Source organism: Bos taurus, chromosome 4 (assembly GCF_002263795.3).
Source record: "Bos taurus isolate L1 Dominette 01449 registration number 42190680 breed Hereford chromosome 4, ARS-UCD2.0, whole genome shotgun sequence".
In the NCBI taxonomy this organism is placed as follows: domain Eukaryota; kingdom Metazoa; phylum Chordata; class Mammalia; order Artiodactyla; family Bovidae; genus Bos; species Bos taurus.
Window position 1 is genome coordinate 23,776,831 of NC_037331.1, and position 20,817 is coordinate 23,797,647.

Consider the following 20,817-nt stretch of genomic DNA (forward strand, 5'->3'; position numbering starts at 1 on the left):
AAAAGGACAAGAGATGGATAAGTTAGCATTGTATTTTAATTCATCTCAGTTTACATTTTGATTATGACTTTTAACTTTTCCTTTAAAAAAAATGAATGTAAGTAGCTGCTGAAAGTGTTCCGTCAAAGGGACGTGGGTTTCAAGTGACCTTTTTTTAACAACACCAATTAATTTGACATGGGGAAAATGAAAAATATTCATAAGCACAACTATATAAAACTTCATTCTCGTGTAACATCATTTTATATTTACAATTTGGGCACTCAGTGAGAAAAGAAACCATGTAATTAGTACTAGTGGTAGTAGTAACCCAATGTTAAAAGAAAATAACTGATAAACTGAGAGGTTAGGTAAATGTTTCACTCATTCTAAGACTCAGTACATTGTGACTGCCATGATCATATTCCCAATGTCAGTGTCACTTTGACATTCATTAATCAACAAATATCAGTGATTACCAACCTTGTACCTGGCCCTAAGCGTTAGATGCTTTGACAATGGAAAAACAAAGAGGAATAAAATATTGTCCTTGTCTTCAAGAAGTTTACTGTCAGTTCCTACAGTCTTTGTGCTCAAAAGTCATCACATCAATGTTCAATCTAATCTCTAAAGGTCTTGTTCAAAATGAAGTTTTCCTACACTAACTCTCCAAAGACTTAGACTCTGGAGTTCTTAGAAGGGGACCATGATTCCACATCTTAAATAAGCACAAATAATTCTCATGCATGTGGGTGATGCATGACAGTTACACTAGATTCTATTTGCTCTGTCTCTGTCTCACCAATTCCAATAGGTAGTTTAGTATTTTTTTGCTCTATAATTGCCATTCATTGAAAACATATTATTTTCCAGACTACGTACTTAACACATGCTATTTCATTAATCCTAATAACATTCCTATAGGATAGATAAAGTCTATTTTCACTTAACAGATTTGGAAACAAGGTCAGAGATTTTAAATAACTTTACTAAATATCTATACCCAACCCTTTAACAAAGGGTACAGAACTACTATTAAGTAGGTACTTTTAGATTCTGGGATCACACTAGTGAAGAAGTTGTTTAAACCTCTAATAGAGGATAGACTTCTCTTTGACTATAAAATCTATATTCTTAGCCATTAAATTTATTACTCTCACCTGAAATGTCTTCCTCTTCAGTTCTGGTAATAGAGTCCTATCTCATGTGTCTGAAGGCCTCCATTTAATTCCAGCCCTAAACAGATACTTTTTCAATGATGATACATGAATTTTTAAATAGTCTACTGACAATCTTCAGGAAATTCAATAAAAGTCTTAAAATTTCACCAAGTTTTTCCTTTGGGAAAGATTCACCAGAATCCAGCAGTTTCTGGAAGGAGGCTGTGATTCTCAAAATGTTAATAATAAGGGGTACCAGATCAGGTCAGAAAACTGGAATCACTCTTTGGCCCTAGAATAGGTAATTAAGAAATGTTTTTAAATATATGAACTTCAAAGAGATTTATATATTCAATACATGTGGAAAACACTATTAATACATACATGAATAAGCAGTATGAGGGTGAATTATCTTAAAAGGTAACTAGAACAGAACAAAAGATTCTTTCTAAAGAGAACATGCATAGAACTTAAAGATTGGCTACAAGAGAGATCAAGGAGTAAAAGGTGACACCAAGATTTCATCTTGACACTGTCTTCAAGGAACAATGGAAGCAAAAAGCACAGATGATCTGAGGTGGGAGGAGCTGTAATGAAACATGTTTCAGACCTGTTGACTCAAGAGTGGTATTAAACATCCCTATCAATAAGTTATATCAAACATTAGAAACATTGATTTGAAACCCACAATAAAATTTGTACTAGAGCTACAGACAAAGTATGCAATTACTTACAGAGAACCTAAAAATGGTGAAGTAAATTAAATTCTAAGAAGAAAGAATACTGAGAGAAGAAAAGAGATTTGGAACCAGAAGTTCAGCAAGAAGTTAAACAGAGTAAGGGAGTAAGGAGAGCACAAGTGCTGAGAAATATCTCAACTTATTCAAGAACAAAAGGTTTATTATATTAGGTACTATTGGAATAAGCATTAGGTAGAAAATAGCATGATTTTTGTCAAAGTAAGCATTTTTCAAAAGCATACATTTTGAAATACAACTTACTGCTCCAAAACTCCTTAAAATTCCAAAAGATAAGGAATCACTACCCTCAAAAATTCACATTCTATTAGGGGAGATATGGAATAAGTATATTCTACTTATAAATATAAATATGTACACACCATATATTTACTAATATCTAAACTAATAATTATTATCAATGTTACAACTAGCTATTTAAGTACCGTTACTTATTTTTATTCAGTTTTATATGTATATATTTATATAATATATGAACATATACATGTAAACAGATGTTCTCACAAGAGATTAGGGACATTTGGTGCCATCAAAGAACTCAGACAATAATTGGAGAAACAAAGCTAAGCAATAAATACACCACAGTGGTATAAGAATTAAACCACCATTATTAATTGAATGCTTCCTATGTGCAGGACCTGATAAGTCATCTCATTTATGCCACCCAACAGAGCCCATGCTCTTAATCATTAGCTGTCAATATGGAAACGGATTAAAAAAACATACACAGGGGTAGTGTCAAGAAAAGTGCACTTAACATTAAGAGATGAAAAAGAGATATTTCAGAGTAACTGGTAATTGAGCTGCATTGTGGAGAACGTTTGGAAAAAGGCAAAGAGAGAGCCTGTGCAAGTACAGAGGGAAAAAATGTGTTCGATGTGGTTAAGGAGCAAAAACCCATGTATTCAGCTGATCTGGCTGACTAATGGGATGGGATTGGAGAGGTAAGTAGTGTCATATTATATGGTTGCTGAAATTGTAGATGTATTTAAGGTGTTTGACTCTATCTTGGAGGCAGTCAAGAGCCATTTATTATGAAAATGTCTGTTGTTAATGTTGGCTGTGTCCTGATATTATTTGGGTACTAAAAAGATCATCACAGTTGTATACAAGTATATAGGAGAGAAAGGAATCTGTATGAATAAAGGAAAAAAAAAACAGAATTTTGTTGTAACTAATTTGTATGCAGGTCAGGAAGCAACAGTTAGAACTGCACATGGAACAACAGACTGGTTCCAATAGGAAGAGGAGTACATCAAGGCTGTATATTGTCACCCTGCTTATTTAACTTATATGCAGGGTACATCATGAGAAACGCTGGACTGGAAGAAACACAAGCTGGAATCGAGATTGCTGGGAGAAATATCAATAACCTCAGATATGCAGATGACACCACCCTTATGGCAGAAAGTGAAGAGGAACTAAAAAGCCTCTTGATGAAAGTGAAAGTGGAGGGTGAAAAAGTTGGCTTAAAGCTCAACATTCAGAAAACTTAGATCATGGCATCCGGTCCCATGATGGGGAAATAGATGGGGAAACAGTGGAAACAGTGTCAGACTTCATTTTTTGGGGCTCCAAAATAACTGCAGATGGTGACTACAGCCATGAAATTAAAAGACGCTTACTCCTTGGAAGGAAAGTTATGACCAACCTAGACAGCATATTCAAAAGCAGAGACATTACTTTGCCAACAAAGGTCCGTCTAGTCAAGGCTATGGTTTTTCCTGTGGTCATGTATGGATGTGAGAGTTGGACTGTGAAGAAGGCTGAGCACTGAAGAATTGATGCTTTTGAACTGTGGTGTTGGAGAAGACTCTTGAGAGTCCCTTGGACTGCAAGGAGATCCAACCAGTCCATTCTGAACGAGATCAGCCCTGGGATTTCTTTGGAAGGAATGATGCTGAAGCTGAAACTCCAGTACTTTGGCCACCTCATGTGAAGAGTTGACTCATTGGAAAAGACTCTGATGCTGGGAGGGATTGGGGGCAGGAGGAGAAGGGGAAGACAGAGGATGAGATGCTGGATGGCATCACTGACTCGATGGACGTGAGTCTGAGTGAACTCCGGGAGTTGGTGATGGACAGGGAGGCCTGGCGTGCTGCGATTCATGAGGTTGCAAAGAGTCGGACACGACTGAGTGACTTCACTTTCACTTTTCACTTGCATGTATTGGAAAAGGAAATGGCAACCCACTCCAGTGTTTTTGCCTGGAGAATCCCAGGGAAGGGGGAGCCTGGTGGGCTGCTGTCTATGGGGTCGCACAGAGTCGGACACGACTGAAATGACTTAGCAGCAGCAACAGCGGCAACATAAACTATCTTTCATAATTGTCACAACAATGCTATGTATTTTTACTATTTTTCTTTTACATATGAAGAAACTGAAGCACAGAAAGGTAAACGGTTCAAATTTGCAGTGATGTTTCACAATAAACAAAATATGGAAACAACCCAAATGTACATGGACATTTGAATGGATAAAGAAGATGTAATACATATATATAATGGAATGCTACTTATCCATAAAAAATTTCATTTGCAGAAACAGAATTTAAATGCAATTAGGATAACTAAGACTTAGACAAAGATAATCATAATAGGTGACAATTTCAGCAAAGAAACAATTCTAAAGCTTAAAGCATAATATCTGATGTGAGAAATCCACTGAGCAGGCTTAAAAAAAATGGATTGGTGAGAGCAAATAAAAGGGTAAGTGAACTTGAAGACAAATTAATCAAAATTATACAATCTAGATTTTGAAAAGTGAAATGTTAAAAATTATGGAGTACTACTAATTTGACTGTGTGGATCACAATAAACTGTGGAAAATTCTGAAAGAGATGGGAATACCAGACCACCTGATCTGCCTCTTGAGAAACCTATATGCAGGTCAGGAAGCAACAGTTAGAACTGAACATGAAACAAAAGACTGGTTCCAATTAGGAAAAGGAGTACGTCAAGGCTGTATATTGTCACCCTGCTTATTTAACTTATATGCAGAGTACATCATGAGAAATGCTGGGCTGGAAACAGCACAAGCTGAAATCAAGATTGCTGGGAGAAATATCAATAATCTCAGATATGCAGATGACACCACACTTATGGCAGAAAGTGAAGAGGAACTAAAAAGCCTCTTGATGAAAGTGAAAAAGGAGAGTGAAAAAGTTGGCTTAAAGCTCAACATTCAGAAAACTTAGATCATGGCATCCGGTCCCATCACTTCATGGGAAATAGATGGGGAAACAGTGGAAACAGTGTCAGACTTTATTTTTCTGGGCTCCAAAATCACTGCGGATGGTGACTGCAGCCATGAAATTAAAAGACGCTTACCCCTTGGAAGGAACGTTATGACCAACCTAGATAGCATATTCAAAAGCAGAGACATTACTTTGCCAACAAAGGTCCGTCTAGTCAAGGCTATGGTTTTTCCAGTGGTCATGTATGGATGTGAGAGTCGGACTGTGAAAAAAGCTTTGCTCCGAAGAATTGATGCTTTTGAACTGTGTGTTGGAGTAGACTCCTGACAGTCCCTTGGATTGCAAGGAGATAAAATAAGTCCATTCTAAAGGAGATCAGTCCTGGGTGTTCTTTGGAAGGAATGATGCTAAAGCTGAAACTCCAATACTTTGGCCACCTCATGCGAAGAGTTGACTCATTGGAAAAGACCCTGATGCTGGGAGGGATTAAGGGCAGGAGGAGAAGGGGACGACAGAGGATGAGATGGCTGGATGGCATCACCGACTCGATGGATATGAGTTTGAGTAAACTCTGGGAGTTGGTGATGGACAGGGAGGCCTGGTATGCTGTGATTCATGGGGTCACAAAGAGTCAGAGGCGACTGAGCGACTGAACTGGAACTGGAACTAATTTATGAGTCAATATCAAATAGTCTAATAAACATGTATTTGGAGTCCCAAGAGAGGACAGTGAGAATGGTATAATATTTAAGGAAATAACATGCAGATTCCCCCCCAAAGTTGATTTAAAATATACTGTCTGTGAACTCTAACCAATAAGGCAAGGAAAATAAATAACATAAACACAGGAAAGAAAGAAATAAAAGGCCATAAGTCATACATAGTAAATATTTCTTGTTGTTGTTGTTTATTTTCTAAGTCATGTCTAACTCTGGCAGCCCCATGGACTGTAGCCTGCCAGGATCCATTGTGCATGAGATTTCCCAGGCAAGAATACTGGAGTGGGTTGCCATTTCCTGCTCCAGGGGATCTTCCCAACCCAGGAATTGAACCCATGTCTCCTGCATTGGCAGGCAGATTCTCTATCACTGGGTCACCTGGGAAGCCCCCACAACATCCCAGAGAATCTTAAAACAAATTAGTTTAAACTCATACAAACAATTCTTCCTATGAAGATATAGTAATCAATAAAGTAAGGGATTTGTATAAGAGGAGACAAATCAATGAAAAAGAAATTTAAAATTGGATCTAACCACATATGGTCAATTTCTTTTCAAAAAAGGACTCCAATAATCCAATGGATAAAATAAAGTATCCACAATAAATAATGCTGGAGTAAGTGGATGTGTGCATAGAAATAATGAATTTTGACCCTTACCAAATACTATTAACAAAAATTTATTCTAGTGTTACATACCCAAAGGTAAAATTCAAACTCAGAAATTTCTGAAAGTAATCCTAGTATAATTTCTCTAAGAGTTTATGAAAGCAAATATTTCTTAGAGAAAATATGACTAAACTAAATAACTAAAGTTTTAATGACAAATTAATCTTCAAAATTTAATATTTATTTTCATGAAAAGTCATCAAGAAGAAAATTGAAAGGTATGCTGAGGGAATAAAAAGGAATGTATTTAAAATACAAATATAGAATACATATACTTAAAAATGATTTATATCTAGAATCTATAACAAATTTCAACAAATCAATTAGGCAAACAAAAAGAGTCTGAACAGTCATACATGTATTTAGTGGACATTGCATTAATGTAACAATGCCCGATAAATACATATAATACTGCTAAAGATCATTTAGTTACTAGGGGAGTATTATCACAAAATGATAACTCTTAATCCACATTAGAATGGGTAGAACTAATGTTAACATTTCATTTTTATCCTATCTCCCAGCCATTCCAAATACCCCTCTCCTGGGAAAACAGTCAGTACCCAAGTATATTTCTAGAGGCATTTTAGGCACGTGTGAACATGTGAAACAGAGTTGTTTTTTAGCATACAAATATTAGTATATACTAGACTCTGTTGTGTTGGAGAAGGCAATGGCACCCCACTCCAGTACTCTTGCCTGGAAAATCCCATGGATGTAGGAGCCTGGTAGGCTGCAGTCCATGGGGTCGCTGAGGGTCAGACACGACTGAGTGACCTCACTTTCACTTTTCACTTTCATGCATTGGAGAAGGAAATGGCAACCCACTCCAGTGTTCTTGCCTGGAGAATCCCAGGGACAGGGGAGCCTGGTGGGCTGCTGTCTATGGGGTCGCACAGAGTCGGACACGACTGAAGTGTCTTAGCAGCAGCAGCAGCAGCAGACTCTTTTGTGTAACTTGGTGTATTTGGAGATCTATCCATAATAGTACATAAAGAGATCACTCATATTTATAACTGAAAATAATGCTCCATATAGAAGCTCCAGTTCAGCACTATTAAAATCATGAAATCATACAGTTCAAATCTTCAATATCAAATAATTATTTTCTCTGTTTCTTTGCTCAACCATCCCTGATATGTATATAAACAATATGCTAACCCAAATTTAAGTGAAATCAAAAGCATGATAAAGTTACTACTATTACTGTATTGTCTAAATCAGTTAACACTTATCATATGAGAGTTAGATGCTCAGTGTCTGACTTTTTGTGACTCCATGGACTTTAGCCCACCAGGCTCCTCTGTCCTTGGAATTTTCCAAGCAAGAATACTGGAGTAGGTTGCTGTTTCCTTCTCCAGGGGGATATTTCCAACCTAAGAATCAAACCCAGGTCTCCTGTATTACAAGCAGATTCTTCACTGTTTGAGCCAATAGGGAGTCTAATATCAAAAAAATAATTCCAATATTCCAGAGTTACTAAGTTTAAAACAAGTACTAAATATTGTTTTTTCCTATTAGATGTAGAAAACTCACAAGAAAAAGTATAAAACTATATATTGCAGACACTAGATGAATGCACAATAAACAAAAATGTAGTCATAAAAATTAAGCAGCAGTGTATACTTTGAATCAGAATGTTTTGTAACTTTTCCCCCAAAAAGGAAGGAGAGAGATGCTATTGTTTTCACTGAAGTAACTCGAAACTAAGCAAAAAATTTCATTATAAACTCTTTAAACTCATTATAAACTCTATATGACCTACTTTATCTCTCATTTACAGTTTTTCAAAAACATGTTAGTTTGCTTTTTTTCCTTCCTCTTATCCTATCTGATTAAAAGGAATAAACTTCTCTTCACTTTTAGAAAATCAGTCCTTCCTTAAGGCCAGATTCCCCTCCGTTTATGAGGTGATTTTATGGTTGTCAGCAGAAGTGAAATAACTGTAAGATATCAACCCTCCATCCAGGTATGGACAATGCTCTTTGGTCAACATGGCCGTATCTATGGCTCATATACTGCTTCTGCGAATGGAGCCCCAAGGATTATGTCTGAAGTTAAACAGTGCCAAAGTGGCCTAAAGGGGCTAATATATTTTAAAGTCATGAAGTGGCTATATTTCTCTAGGCTAAAGCCCATTGTTTTCAGCTTTTGTTTCTTAATCTAATACGTATTCATCTTTAAAAAGTAGGGTTTTCTCCTTCCAGTTCTCTGTATCACTTGGTACAATTTCTGCATCAATTCTCTATATCACTCTCTAGAAGCAGCCACTGCTATGAATCTCTTGGCTCTACTTCCTGAGTGGTCCTGTTATTAGTAAAAATCATAGTATGATGTCTATAATAATCAATGTAATTAAGTACACAGGTGCAAAAAATCTTAGGAATGTACTCACAGCTAATGTATAATTTAAAATTCCAAGAACTTTAATTTCAGAAGGTACGCTCGTACTTCTGTGCAGCTCAACTGTAGTGACTACATGATACAGTACTTGCAAAAGTACAAAGTACAACCCAAGTGAGAGGCTCTAATGCACTGCTCTCAAGTTAGAAGTGAAGCTACATGGAGCTTCTGAGCCTAAATGTCTGACTACTGACTTTCCTCCACTCTCCACTTTCTTCCTAGGATGGAACTCAAGCCCTGGCTCGTGGACTTTTCGGATGGCTATAGGAAAAGGCGGAAGTTGCTTAGGCACCATTGTTCTGTATCCAGACTAATACTAGACCCAACACATGGCATGACCTGGAGCAGAGCTGCTATAAAAATGTAATTCTCCTTTAACCCCTCTGTGTAAATCATCGGAAAGTTTCCCTCCACTGATTTAAACAAATTTGGTCTTTGACCTCTGGAGTCAGAATTGGTCTCAACCACTCTTTCAGATGGTTGTAGTACTGACTGTTTGATGTATGTCAACTACCATAAAATGCAATACTATTTCATGACAGATCTTCACATAATGCCACATATGTCCAAAGTTATGGTAACAGTCTCTTTATTCCAAGTAAATCAGTAGCATGAAATACTGCAGATTAATGAAATAATGCACTTTGTTGTATCAAGCTTTGGCATCTACTGCAGCTGTGATTTGTGGTATTGTTCAACCAGTTGCAACACCTGTCAACATGCTTCCTCTACGACTTCAAAAGGCTTCCGATAAATACCAAATGCTTGAAAGGGTTCTCATGTGTATAAGTAAGAATTTTTCTGGGTCTGTGATTTTGGGTATTTAACAACCAGATCAGTATGATAGTTCATAAAACAATCGGTTTTTTAATGATCTATCTGCAAACATTCAAGTCTGACAATTTGAAATACCACAGAGGACCCAAGAAATTATACTTGTCCACTTTTTCTGAAGGAAAAAAAAAACTTAATATACTGAATACTCTTTAAGTAAAACCTAAACTCTAAAATTAGAGCAAGATTTCCAATCAAAACATATTTTGATAAATTCCTTTAACATTGACCTTCACAAGGAGTTTTCAAGCAGTGTCTCCTATATGTATGATAAATACATATATATATATAAATGTATAACTATCACATATCTTATATAATTAAATATTGCTTATTATATAACAATAAGTTATATTACAAATATAAATTATTATACTAACATATTAAACATATAAACAAAGTATTCACAAATATATACTTTATATATATATATTTAGAGATAAGTTTATATCTCTAAATTGAAATGAATTTCAACATCTTTGGTGAACAATGTTTAATAAAGTGTAACACAGGAAGATATTGTATTGAATACAGTATTAAAATGTTTTGGTACTTAATAGTTCAAAAAATTGTTTTATTTAATTGAGACCAACTGGCCTCATTGGTTCTTATAAACTTTGCAATATATATTCAGTAAAAAGGAATAAAAATGAACAGATGTTTCTCCTTAAAGAAGGCAGACAAAGATTTTTCTTACACAATAAATCAGTCGCTAGTGGATTTCCAGGACATTGCTTTAGGCTATTTAGGTAGAAAACTTGAAGAAAAAAATTACCTCTGTATGGATCCAAAACTGGTAGAGGAGATTGAACTGAAGATGAACAGCATATACTGAAGGTGGTATGAAGAGGGCCAGGGGAGAGTAGAATATCTGCAGGATTAAAACATTGTACATTTGTACATAGGATTTCTCAACATAACATATACTATTACTAATGGTTCAACATTCTGAGTCTATACTTCAGGGAATACGCCTTATTCTTTAACAAATACAGCTTATTCTGTATATTTATTGTCATGCTTGACTTTGCAACATTAATTTTCCACATGATGATAAAGTTATAGACATGTTGAAGCTAAGTCCACTGGACTTCTGCTTCACATTTAATAATGTCTGGCTAAAACAGTATACACAGTAGATTATTTCCTTAATTTTGAAAAGGTTGGAAGTATGTCCTAGAAGTAAAGAGGTTTTTTAATGTACACAAAAATATTTTTTTAAAGTAAAAAAAAATGTAGGATCATGTTCCTTTATATCTTGACAGCTCCTAAACACTGTATTATTATGACAGTCTGAGTAATAAAATGGAATTATAATAAAAGAAAGTAACTTCATATGAGAAGAGGATAGAATATGTTTTCCCTTTAATTTTTTTTCTTTTTTTGTGGTTTACAATATCTCTTGATGTTTTCAAAGTTATTAAGGAAAGGGCTACGATATTGTGCCATCGTGGAAAAAGTTTTGAAGGTCCCTATTTCCTAACAGATGGAAATGTCTCTGCCTTGGAAAAACAACTTGTGCTTAAACCACAGAACTGGTTAGAATCAACTAACAAGCACAATCTGCTGTGTTCTCCCAATGAATTTGATCCCCAAGAGTGGATTCATGTTGTGAGAAAACATTTTGTTAAATGAAAAACTAAACAGCCAAATAGGAAGAAAAAGAAGCTGAATTCTACTTACATTTTGGGATTCATAAAGTTAATATTTCCAAAATATGAGATTTTTTTAAAATATGTTTTTGGAATATTACAATTTTATTTCTGAATCATTTTAAAGCTTTTGTTCTCAATTAGACCAAATATTATTTCAACAATGTTTAGTAATTATGATATATTTGAAATCAGACATTTTTGTAAACTCTTCTAGTTTTTGTTTCAAATTTTAAGTCATGAAAAATCTTAACTGTCATCACAACAGGATCAGTTTCATTATTTATAAATTCATTATTAAGCATTGAATTAGATTAGTGAGCAACAAAAGAACACTGGGCTCTTATTCAAGACATTCAAGACATTCCCTTTTAAGCCTTCATTCCACTACAGAATAACTCTGTAATATTTACAAATTTCTTAAACTTCTCTAGGCTCCAGTTTCCAGTTCAAATGAATGGTGAAGGAGATCATTTGAAATCTAGCCATCTTTTTAGTTCCAAAAGATCTCTAGTATTTTGATTTGATTTGATTATAGTAATATATTAAAATAGTTCTCTTACAATAGGTTAATAAAATATTTGAAAAACATGCATGACCTATAATTTAACTATTTTGTTTAATAAGTTAAGGAATATTTAGAAAGTTTGAGATGTAAATGAAAATGTAGAACATGCTTACTAAATAGTTCTATTTGGAAAGACAGTGCATTCAAGATGTACATTTAAAGTTCATTATAATTCCTTAAAGTGTGAAAAAATAGTCCTTTGAGATAACAACAGTTATTATGGGAAAGGGTGTTCTGTCATCAGAAAAATTGTGAAGAGATGAGTTAGGCAAGTGAAGTTCTTTACCATAGAACTTCTCAAGAGTCTTTATTGTGCTAGTACAAACCACAAGTCTGTAAACCCAAAGAACACAGGAATTTTCCATAAGATTAGATTTCTTAAACTTGTATTTGTTGAACCATGTTCTTGAATTGGAAGAATCAATATTCTAAAATGAACATATTACTCAAGGCAATATGCAGATTCATTACAATCTCTATCAAATTACCAATGGCATTTTTCTCAGGACTGGAACCAAGAGAAAAAAACAAAATTAAATTTGCATGGAAACACAAAAGACCTAAAATAGCCAAAGCAAGCTTGAGAAAGAAGAATGAAAATGGAGGGATAACTTTCCTTGACTTCAGACTATACTACAAAACTACAATACTCAAAACAGTATGATACTGACACAAAGCCAGACACATAGATCAATGTAAAAGGATAGAAAGACCAGAAATAAACCCACGCATTCATGGTCAATTAATCTATGACAAAGGAAGACAGAATATATACCGGAGAAAAAAAATTGTCTCTTCAATAAGTGATTCTGGGAAAATTGGACAGCTATATGTAAAGGAATAAAATCAGAACATTTTCCGATACCATATGCAAAAATAATCTCAAAATGGATTAACAACCTAAATGTAGGATGGGATATGATAAAATACCTAGAGTAAAACACAGATAGAACACTCTTTGACACAAATTGTAGCAATCAGTTTTTGGAATCCATTTCCTACAGCAATGGAAACAAAAGTAAAAATAAACAAATGGGGCCTAATTAAATATAAAAAGCTTTCACAGAGCAAAGGAAACCATAAGCAAAAACACAACACATGGAATAGGAGAAAATATTTGCAAAGAATGCAACTGACAAGGGCTGAATTTCAAAAATATACAAACAACTAATACATCCTAATATAAAAAGCAAATAATCCAATAAAAAAAATGAGCAGAAACAGAGATTTCTCCAAAGAAGATGCACAGATGGTAAACAGGCACATGAAAAGATGCTCAACACTGCTAATCATTACAGAAACACAAATGAAAAATACACTGAGATACTGCCTTACACCAGTCAGAATGGCCATCATAAACAACAACAACAAAAACTAAAAATAATAAATGCTAGAAAGGATGTGGAGAATTACTCTTGGTGGGTATTAAATTGGTGCAGTCACTATGAAGAACAGCATGGAGGTTCCTTAAAAAACTAAAAATAGAGTTACCATGCAATCCTGCAATCCCACTCCTGGCAATATATATGAGGAAAAGTCTAATTTGAAAAAATACATGCACCTCAATGTTCATAGCAGCACTCTTTTCAATAGTAAGGATACAGAAGCAACCTAAATGTCCAATGACAGGTGAATGGATAAAGAAGATGTGGTACATACATACAATGGAATATTACTCAGCCATTCAAAAATAAGGAAATAATGCCAGTGGCTTCAACATGCATGGATCTAGACATTATAATGCTAAGGGAAGTAAGTCAGAGAAAGACAAATATCATGATATCACTTATCTGTGAAATTAAACTATGATAAAAATAAACTTATTTATAAAACAGAAACAGATTCCCAGGCATAGAAAGCAAATTTATGGATATCCATGGGAAAAGAGGGTTTCCCAGGTGGTGCTAGAGGTGAAGAATCTGCCTGTCAATGCAGGAGATCTAAGAGAGGTGGGTTCGATCCCTGGACAGGAAGATCACCTGGAGGAGGGCATGTCAATCCACTCCAATACTCTTGCCTAGAGAATCCCACGGACAGAGGAGCCTGGTAGGCTACAGTCCATAGGGTCCATACGCATAGAGTCAGGCACGACTGAAGGGACTTAGCACAAGCACACAAGGGGAAAGAAAGGAGGGGGTTGGGATAAATTAGAAATTTGGGATTAACAGATACATATTACTATACATAAACTAGATAAACAACAAGGATCTACTAAAGCACAGGGAGGTAAAAACCAGATAAACAAGGATCTACTATAGCATAGGAACTTATAGTTTAGTTCCCTATAAGATAGGTTATATCTTATAATAACCTATAATGGGGAAGAAAATGAATAAACTTTTCATATATTTATAAATGTACTTTATAAACATTAATATATTTTATAAACATATTCATATATTTATACATATATATATATGTAACAATCATTTTATCCAAATTAAAATATGCTTGCTCCTTGGAAGAAAAGTTATGATAAACCTAGACAGCATATTAAAAAGCAGTGATATTACTTTGCCAACAGAAGTCCATATAGTCAAAGCTATGGTTTTTCAAGTAGTCATGTAGGGATGTGAGAGTTGGACCATAAAGAAGGCTGAGTGCTGAAGAAGTCATGCATTTGAACTGTGATGTTGGAGAAGACTCTCGAGAGTCCCTTGGACTGCAAGAAGATCAAACCAATCCATCCTAAAGGAAATCAATCCTGAATATTCATTGTAAGCACTGATTTTGAAGTGGTAGCTCCAATACTTTGGTCACCTGATGCTAACAGCTGACTCATTAGAAAAGTCCCTGATGCTGTGAAAGACTGAAGGCAGAAGAAGGGGATGACAAGGGACAAGATGGTTGGATGGCTGGACCCTATGGACACGAGTTTGAGCAAGCTCCAGGAGATGGTGAAGGACAGGGAAGCCTGGCATGCTGCAGTCTATTGGGTCACAAAGAATCAGACATGACTGAGCAACTGAAAAACAATATATGTAACTGAATCACTATGCTGTGTATCAGACACATTATAAATCAACTATACTTCAGTTAAAAAACTGATGCAACAATGTCTCAAATCTTACAAATCAGTAAATATAATGATGAACTGACAATTAGAGAAATGAACTCAAACTGAATTCCAAAAAATTAAATTTCTAATAAGAAATAAAAATATATGTCAGGGAATAAATCACATGAATCATAGTAAAATTAATTTCTTGTGATTAATATGATACTGTAAAAAGACATTAATGATTCATCTAAGTTCCAATTTCTAAAACTGAAAACAATTTAGTAAATGACATCCCATTCTGAGAATTCTTCTTATCTATTCTATTTCCAAATCCTACACAGTTTTTAAAATCAATTTAAATGTCACTTTCATCATAATGCTTCCAATGGTACTAATTTGTCAGAAGAAATTTATTCTTCCTCAAACTTAAACTCTCAGTACCTAGGCCAGATGATATGATGTTGTTTTCCAAATATATCCATTTCAGCCATGTGTTCAAAACCATGTTATTCAGACTCCAAGACTCTTTAGCTTTAAATTACACTATTGAAAGTGAAAATGAAAGTTGCTCAGTTATGTCCAACTCTTTGCAACCCCTATGGGCTGTAGCCCGCCAGGCTCCTCCATGGAATTCTCCAGGCAACAATACTGAAGTGAGTAGCCATTTCCTTCTCCAGGGCATCTTCCCATCCAGGGATCGAACACAGATCTCCTGCACTGCAGGCAGATTCTGTTCCATCTGAACCACCAGGGAAGCCTAGCCTAGGTTATTTCTCTTATCCTTTTATAAATGCCACATATAATGGGGTTATAAAGGAAAGAAATGACACAAATCTGTAAATGTGAGGAGAGAATGAGAATAAGTCTTGGGGTGACCTTACGGCAGTGGTGAGATTAGTGGGTTTTATGCTGTTCATCAAGTAAATGAGGCAGGCAGGGGTGATGTGAGGAACATCATGAGGAAGAAACAATATGGCCCTGAGGGGGACCATAAGTATTCTGGCATTGCCAAAGTTGTTGGGAGAATGTGGCAAGAGATTGGATGGAACCATGGAGTCTCAAGGATTCTGTGAACTCCCGTGATAGGACTACAATAAAGTGTGAGCTTGTGTGCATGGGGAAATGTGTGATTTCTAAAGAAACAATCAATAGGAGATGAGATGGTTGGATGGCATCACTTACTCGATGGACTTGAGTTTGAGCAAGCGCCGGGAGTTGGTGATGGACAGGGAAGACTGGTGTGCAGCAGTCCATGGGGTTGCAAAAACTGGACATGACTGAGCAACTGAACTGAACTGAACTGAAAGGCTAACAAGAGTTTTGAGAAGAGAACACACTGATCACAGCAAACATCCTTTTCCAACAACACAGGAGATGACTCTACACATGGACATCACCGGATAGTCATTACCAAAATCAGACTGCTTATATTCTTTGCAGGTGAAGAGGAAAACTCTATACAGTCAGGAAAAAAATGACCTGGAGCTGACTGTGACTCAGACCATCAGCTCCTTATTGCAAAATTGAAGCTTAAGTTAAAGAAACTATGGAAAACCACTAGACCATTCAGGTATGACCTAAATCAAATCCCTTATGACTATTCAATGGAGGTGATGAATAGATTCAAGGGCTTAGGTCTCATACACAGAGTGCCTGAAGAACTATGGATGAAGTTTCATAATACAGGAGGCAGTGACCAAAACCATCCCAAAGAAAAGGAAATGCAAGAGGGCAGTGAGATTGTCTGAGGAGGATTTTCAAATAGCTGAGGAAAGAAGAGAAACAAAAGAAAAGGGAGAAAGGGAAAGATATACCCAATTGCATGCAGAGAGAGTTCCACAGAAGAGCAAGGAGAGATAAGAAGGCCTTCTTAAATGAACAATGCAAAGAAATAGAGGAAAACAATAGAATGAAAACGACTAGAGATCTCTCCAAGAAAATTGCCCAGTTCAAGGGAGTATTTCAAGCAAGGATGGACATGATAAAGGATAAAAAAAGAAAGGACTAAAAAGAATTAGAAGAGGTTAATAAGAGGTGGCAAGAATAGATAGAGATACTATACAAGGAAGGTCTTAATAATTGGGATAACCACAGTGGTGTGGTTACTCAACTAGAACCAGACATCTTGAAGTGTGAGGTCAAGTGGGTCTTACAAAGAATTACTACCAACAAAGCTAGTGGAGATAATGGAAATCCAGCTGTGCTATTTCAAATCCTAAAAGATGATGCTGTTAAAGTGTTGCACTCAGCATACCAGTAAATTTGGAAAACTCAGCATGGGCACAGGGCTGTAAAAGGTCAGTTTTCATTCCAATCCAAAGAAAGGCAATGTCAAAGAATGTTCAAACTACCATACGGTTGCACTCATTTCATATGCTAGTAAGGTTATGCTCAAAATTCTTCAAGCTAGGCTTCAGGAGAAATTCTAGATGTACAAGGTGGGTTTAGAAAAGGCAGAGGAACCATAGATCAAATTACCAACATTAGCTGGATCATAGAAAAGGCAAGAAGATTCCAGAAAAACATCTATTTTGATTCACTGACTACGCTAAAGCCTTTGACTCTGTGCATCACAACAAACTGTGGAAAATTCTTAAAGAAATAGGAATACCAGGCCAACTGACGTGTTTTCTGAGAAACCTGTATGCAGGTCTAGAAGCAACAGTTAGAATCAGACATGGAACCACACACTGGTTCAAAATTGGGAAAGCAGTAGTATAAGGCTGTATATTGTCACCCTGTTTATGAACTTCTATGAAGAGTACATCGTGTAGAATGCCAGGCTGGATGAATCACAAGGATATCAATGCTGAATATGCACTGGAAGGACTGATGCTGAAGCTGAAGCTCCAATATTCTGGCCACCAGATGTGAAGAGCCTACTCATTGGAAAAGAACCTGATGCTGAGATAGATTGAGGTCCAGAGGAGAAAGGGGAAGCAGACCGGGAGATGGTTAGAAAGCATCACTGACTGAATGGACATGAAGCTGACCAAACTCTGGGAGACAGTGAAGGACAGGGGAGTGTGGAGTGCTGTAGTCCATGGGGTCCAAACAATCACACTTAACTTAGTGAATGAACAACCAGCAACAGCAACAGACACTGGTTAAACCAGAGAGGGAGTCTTTTAATGTGATTACAAGGAGACTGAATTTATCCTAGACCAGGAGAGTAGTTAATGTACGTGGTTTTTTATGCTTGTAAGAAATTTTAAAATGGCATGAAATCCTATTTCTATAACCCAGTGAAAAATCATATACATTTAACCACAGCAGTATATGTAGGGATGGAGAAGCAGAATACATGCAAGAGATCTATGGGTTTGGTAACTATTTAAACATAGGAGATGAGAGAAACAGAGGAGAATCAGAAGACACCCAGATTTCTGGCTTGTGTGAAGAATGATATTTCATCAAGATGGTATACAGGAGGAAGACTAGATTTATACATTTCAACCTAGGGGATATTGTGTTGAAGAGCTTGAGGAATATTCAAAGAAAGCTGCTAAGTAAGCAAATATGTCCTACAAATATAAATTAAACTTAAAAATTACCTAGGATTTGCAGCCATGGATCAGTGGAGCAGTAGACCTACAATCAAAACCTCAGTAGTTTAAGAATCGTTCAAAGGGAGTGATGAAATAGAGGTAGGTTTGATTTACTTCTCTTTTTCTCTGAGAACAAGGAAGAAAAGAGCTAGAAGTATTTCTTCAATATAAGATATGGATGAGGGAGGAGATTGTGTAGATGTATGTATGGTGTGTGCATATAGGGGTGTGTGTGTGTGTGTGTGTGTATAGGCGTGTGTATGTATAGAGGTGTGTGTGTGTATAGGTGTGTGTGTGTATAGCTGTGTGTGTGTGTGTGTATAGGTGTGTGTGCATATAGGTGTGTGTATATGTATGGTGCGTGTGTATGTATAGGTGTGTGTGTGTGGGTATGTATGTATGCATAGGTGTGTATGTGTGTATGCAGAAGTGTGTGTGTATGAGTGTGTGTATGTTTTAATGTGAGAAACTTGAGTATATTTATAGTGTATTCAGAGAGTCAGTTGAGACGAAGAAGAATAAATGCCAAGAGTTGTTGATAAGACAAAGTTCAAGAGAGGAACAAAGTGGAAGCAATGTCACCAACCTAAGGATTGTTCTCATTGTTCTTTTAGTCACTAAGTGGTGTCTGACTTTTTTTGTGACCCCATGGACTATAGCCCACCAGGCCCCTCTGTCTATGGGATTTCCCAGGCAAGAATACTGAAGTGGGTTGCCATTTCCTTCACCAGGGGATTTTTCTGACCCAGAGATAGAACCCACATCTCCTGTATTGGCAGGTGAATTCTTTACCACTGAACCACCAGAGAAGCTCTAATCTAAGGGTTAGATCTCTTGAAGAGGGGTGAACATTTTCTACAAAACTGGAGGTTAAAATGTATATGTACTTGTGAATTCACAAATCTCAATGAAAATATCTGAGCAGAGGAAAAAAGAGGGAAAACCAGAAAAACTCTCAATTCTCTGTGAAGTTTTAAATTCATATATTGGCTGATTAAAAAAAAAGAAAAAAGAGGCAACAGTAGAGATGAGATCTTGAGAAGGGTGCAGAATTCTAGAAAGGCTTCTCCCAGGTAGGGGAAGGCTCATGTTTATATCTTGGCAAACATCACTGACAGCTCATCTGCATCTGGAAGCCATTCATGGCGGGACACCAAGCTCCCAATTGGGACTGGAGGACTTCATGGTGCTTGATAAGCTGAGAATAGGGGTAATGTAGGGTGACCACATTCAAGCAAGTCTAGGGGACCTACAGGCAGATGTAACAGAAGAAGGTAGCCTGTACTTGCCAGAGTGTAGGTGTTAGTCACTCAATCATGTCCAACTCTTTGTGACTCCATGGACTATAGACCACCAGGTTCCTCAGTCCATGGTATTCTCTAGGTAAGAATACTGGACTGGGTTGCCATTCCCTTCTCCAGGGGATCTTCCTGACACAGGGATTGAACCTAAGTCCCCTGCATTGCAAGCAGGTTCTTTACCATCTGATCCACCAGGGAAGCCTTTGAAGTCCTTGCCAGAGTCCTTGGAATTAAGCATCTTAGACTAGACGTAAGAGGACGCATATGCTGAGAGTATGTGCTTGTGTTTGTACTTCAGTTCAGTTCATTTGCTCAGTCACGTCCAACTCTTTGCTACCCCATGGACTGCAGAATGTCGGGCCTCCCTGTCCATCACCACTCCCAGAGTTTACTCAAACTCATGTCCATTGAGTCGGTGATGCCATCCAACCATCGCATCCTCTGTCATCTCCTTCTCCTCCAGCCTTCAATCTTTCCCAGCATCAGGGTCTTTTCAAATGAGTCAGTTCTTTGAATCAGGGGGCCAAAGTAGTGGAGTTTCAGCTTCAGCATCAGTCCTTCCAATAAATATTTAGGATTTATTTCCTTTAGGATGGACTGGTTGGATATCCTTGCAGTCTAAGGGACTCACAAGAGTCATCTCCAACATCACAGTTCAAAAGCATCAATTCTTTGGTGCTCATCTTTCTTTATAGTCCAACTCTCATATCCATACATATTTACTGGAAAAATCATAGCTTTGACTAAACGGACCTTTGTTGATAAAGCAATGTCTCTGCTTCTCAATATTCTGTCTAGATTGGTCATAAGTTTCCTTGCACGGAGTAAATGTCTTTTAATTTCATGGCTGCAATCACCATCTGCAGTGATTTTCAAGCCCCCAAAATAAATTCTGTCACTGTTTCCACTGTTTTTCCATTTATTTGCCATGAAGTGATGGGACAAGATCCAGTGGTCACATATGGATGTGAGAGTTGGACTGTGAAGAAAGGTGAGTGCCAAAGAATTGATGCTTTTGAACTGTGGTGTT

At 36.6% G+C, this 20,817-nt stretch overlaps 1 protein-coding gene across 2 annotated transcripts in view; it reads right to left on the reverse strand.

Moving 5' to 3' along the window:
- Window positions 1–20,817, reverse strand: part of AGMO (alkylglycerol monooxygenase) — a 389,432-nt gene that overhangs the window by 219,221 nt on the left and 149,394 nt on the right. For both annotated transcript variants that reach the window (NM_001192973.2, XM_005205212.5), the window contains exon 5: window positions 10,493–10,588. In NM_001192973.2, coding sequence (NP_001179902.1) covers window positions 10,493–10,588 — 96 coding nt within the window. The remainder of the gene's footprint in view (window positions 1–10,492; window positions 10,589–20,817) is intronic.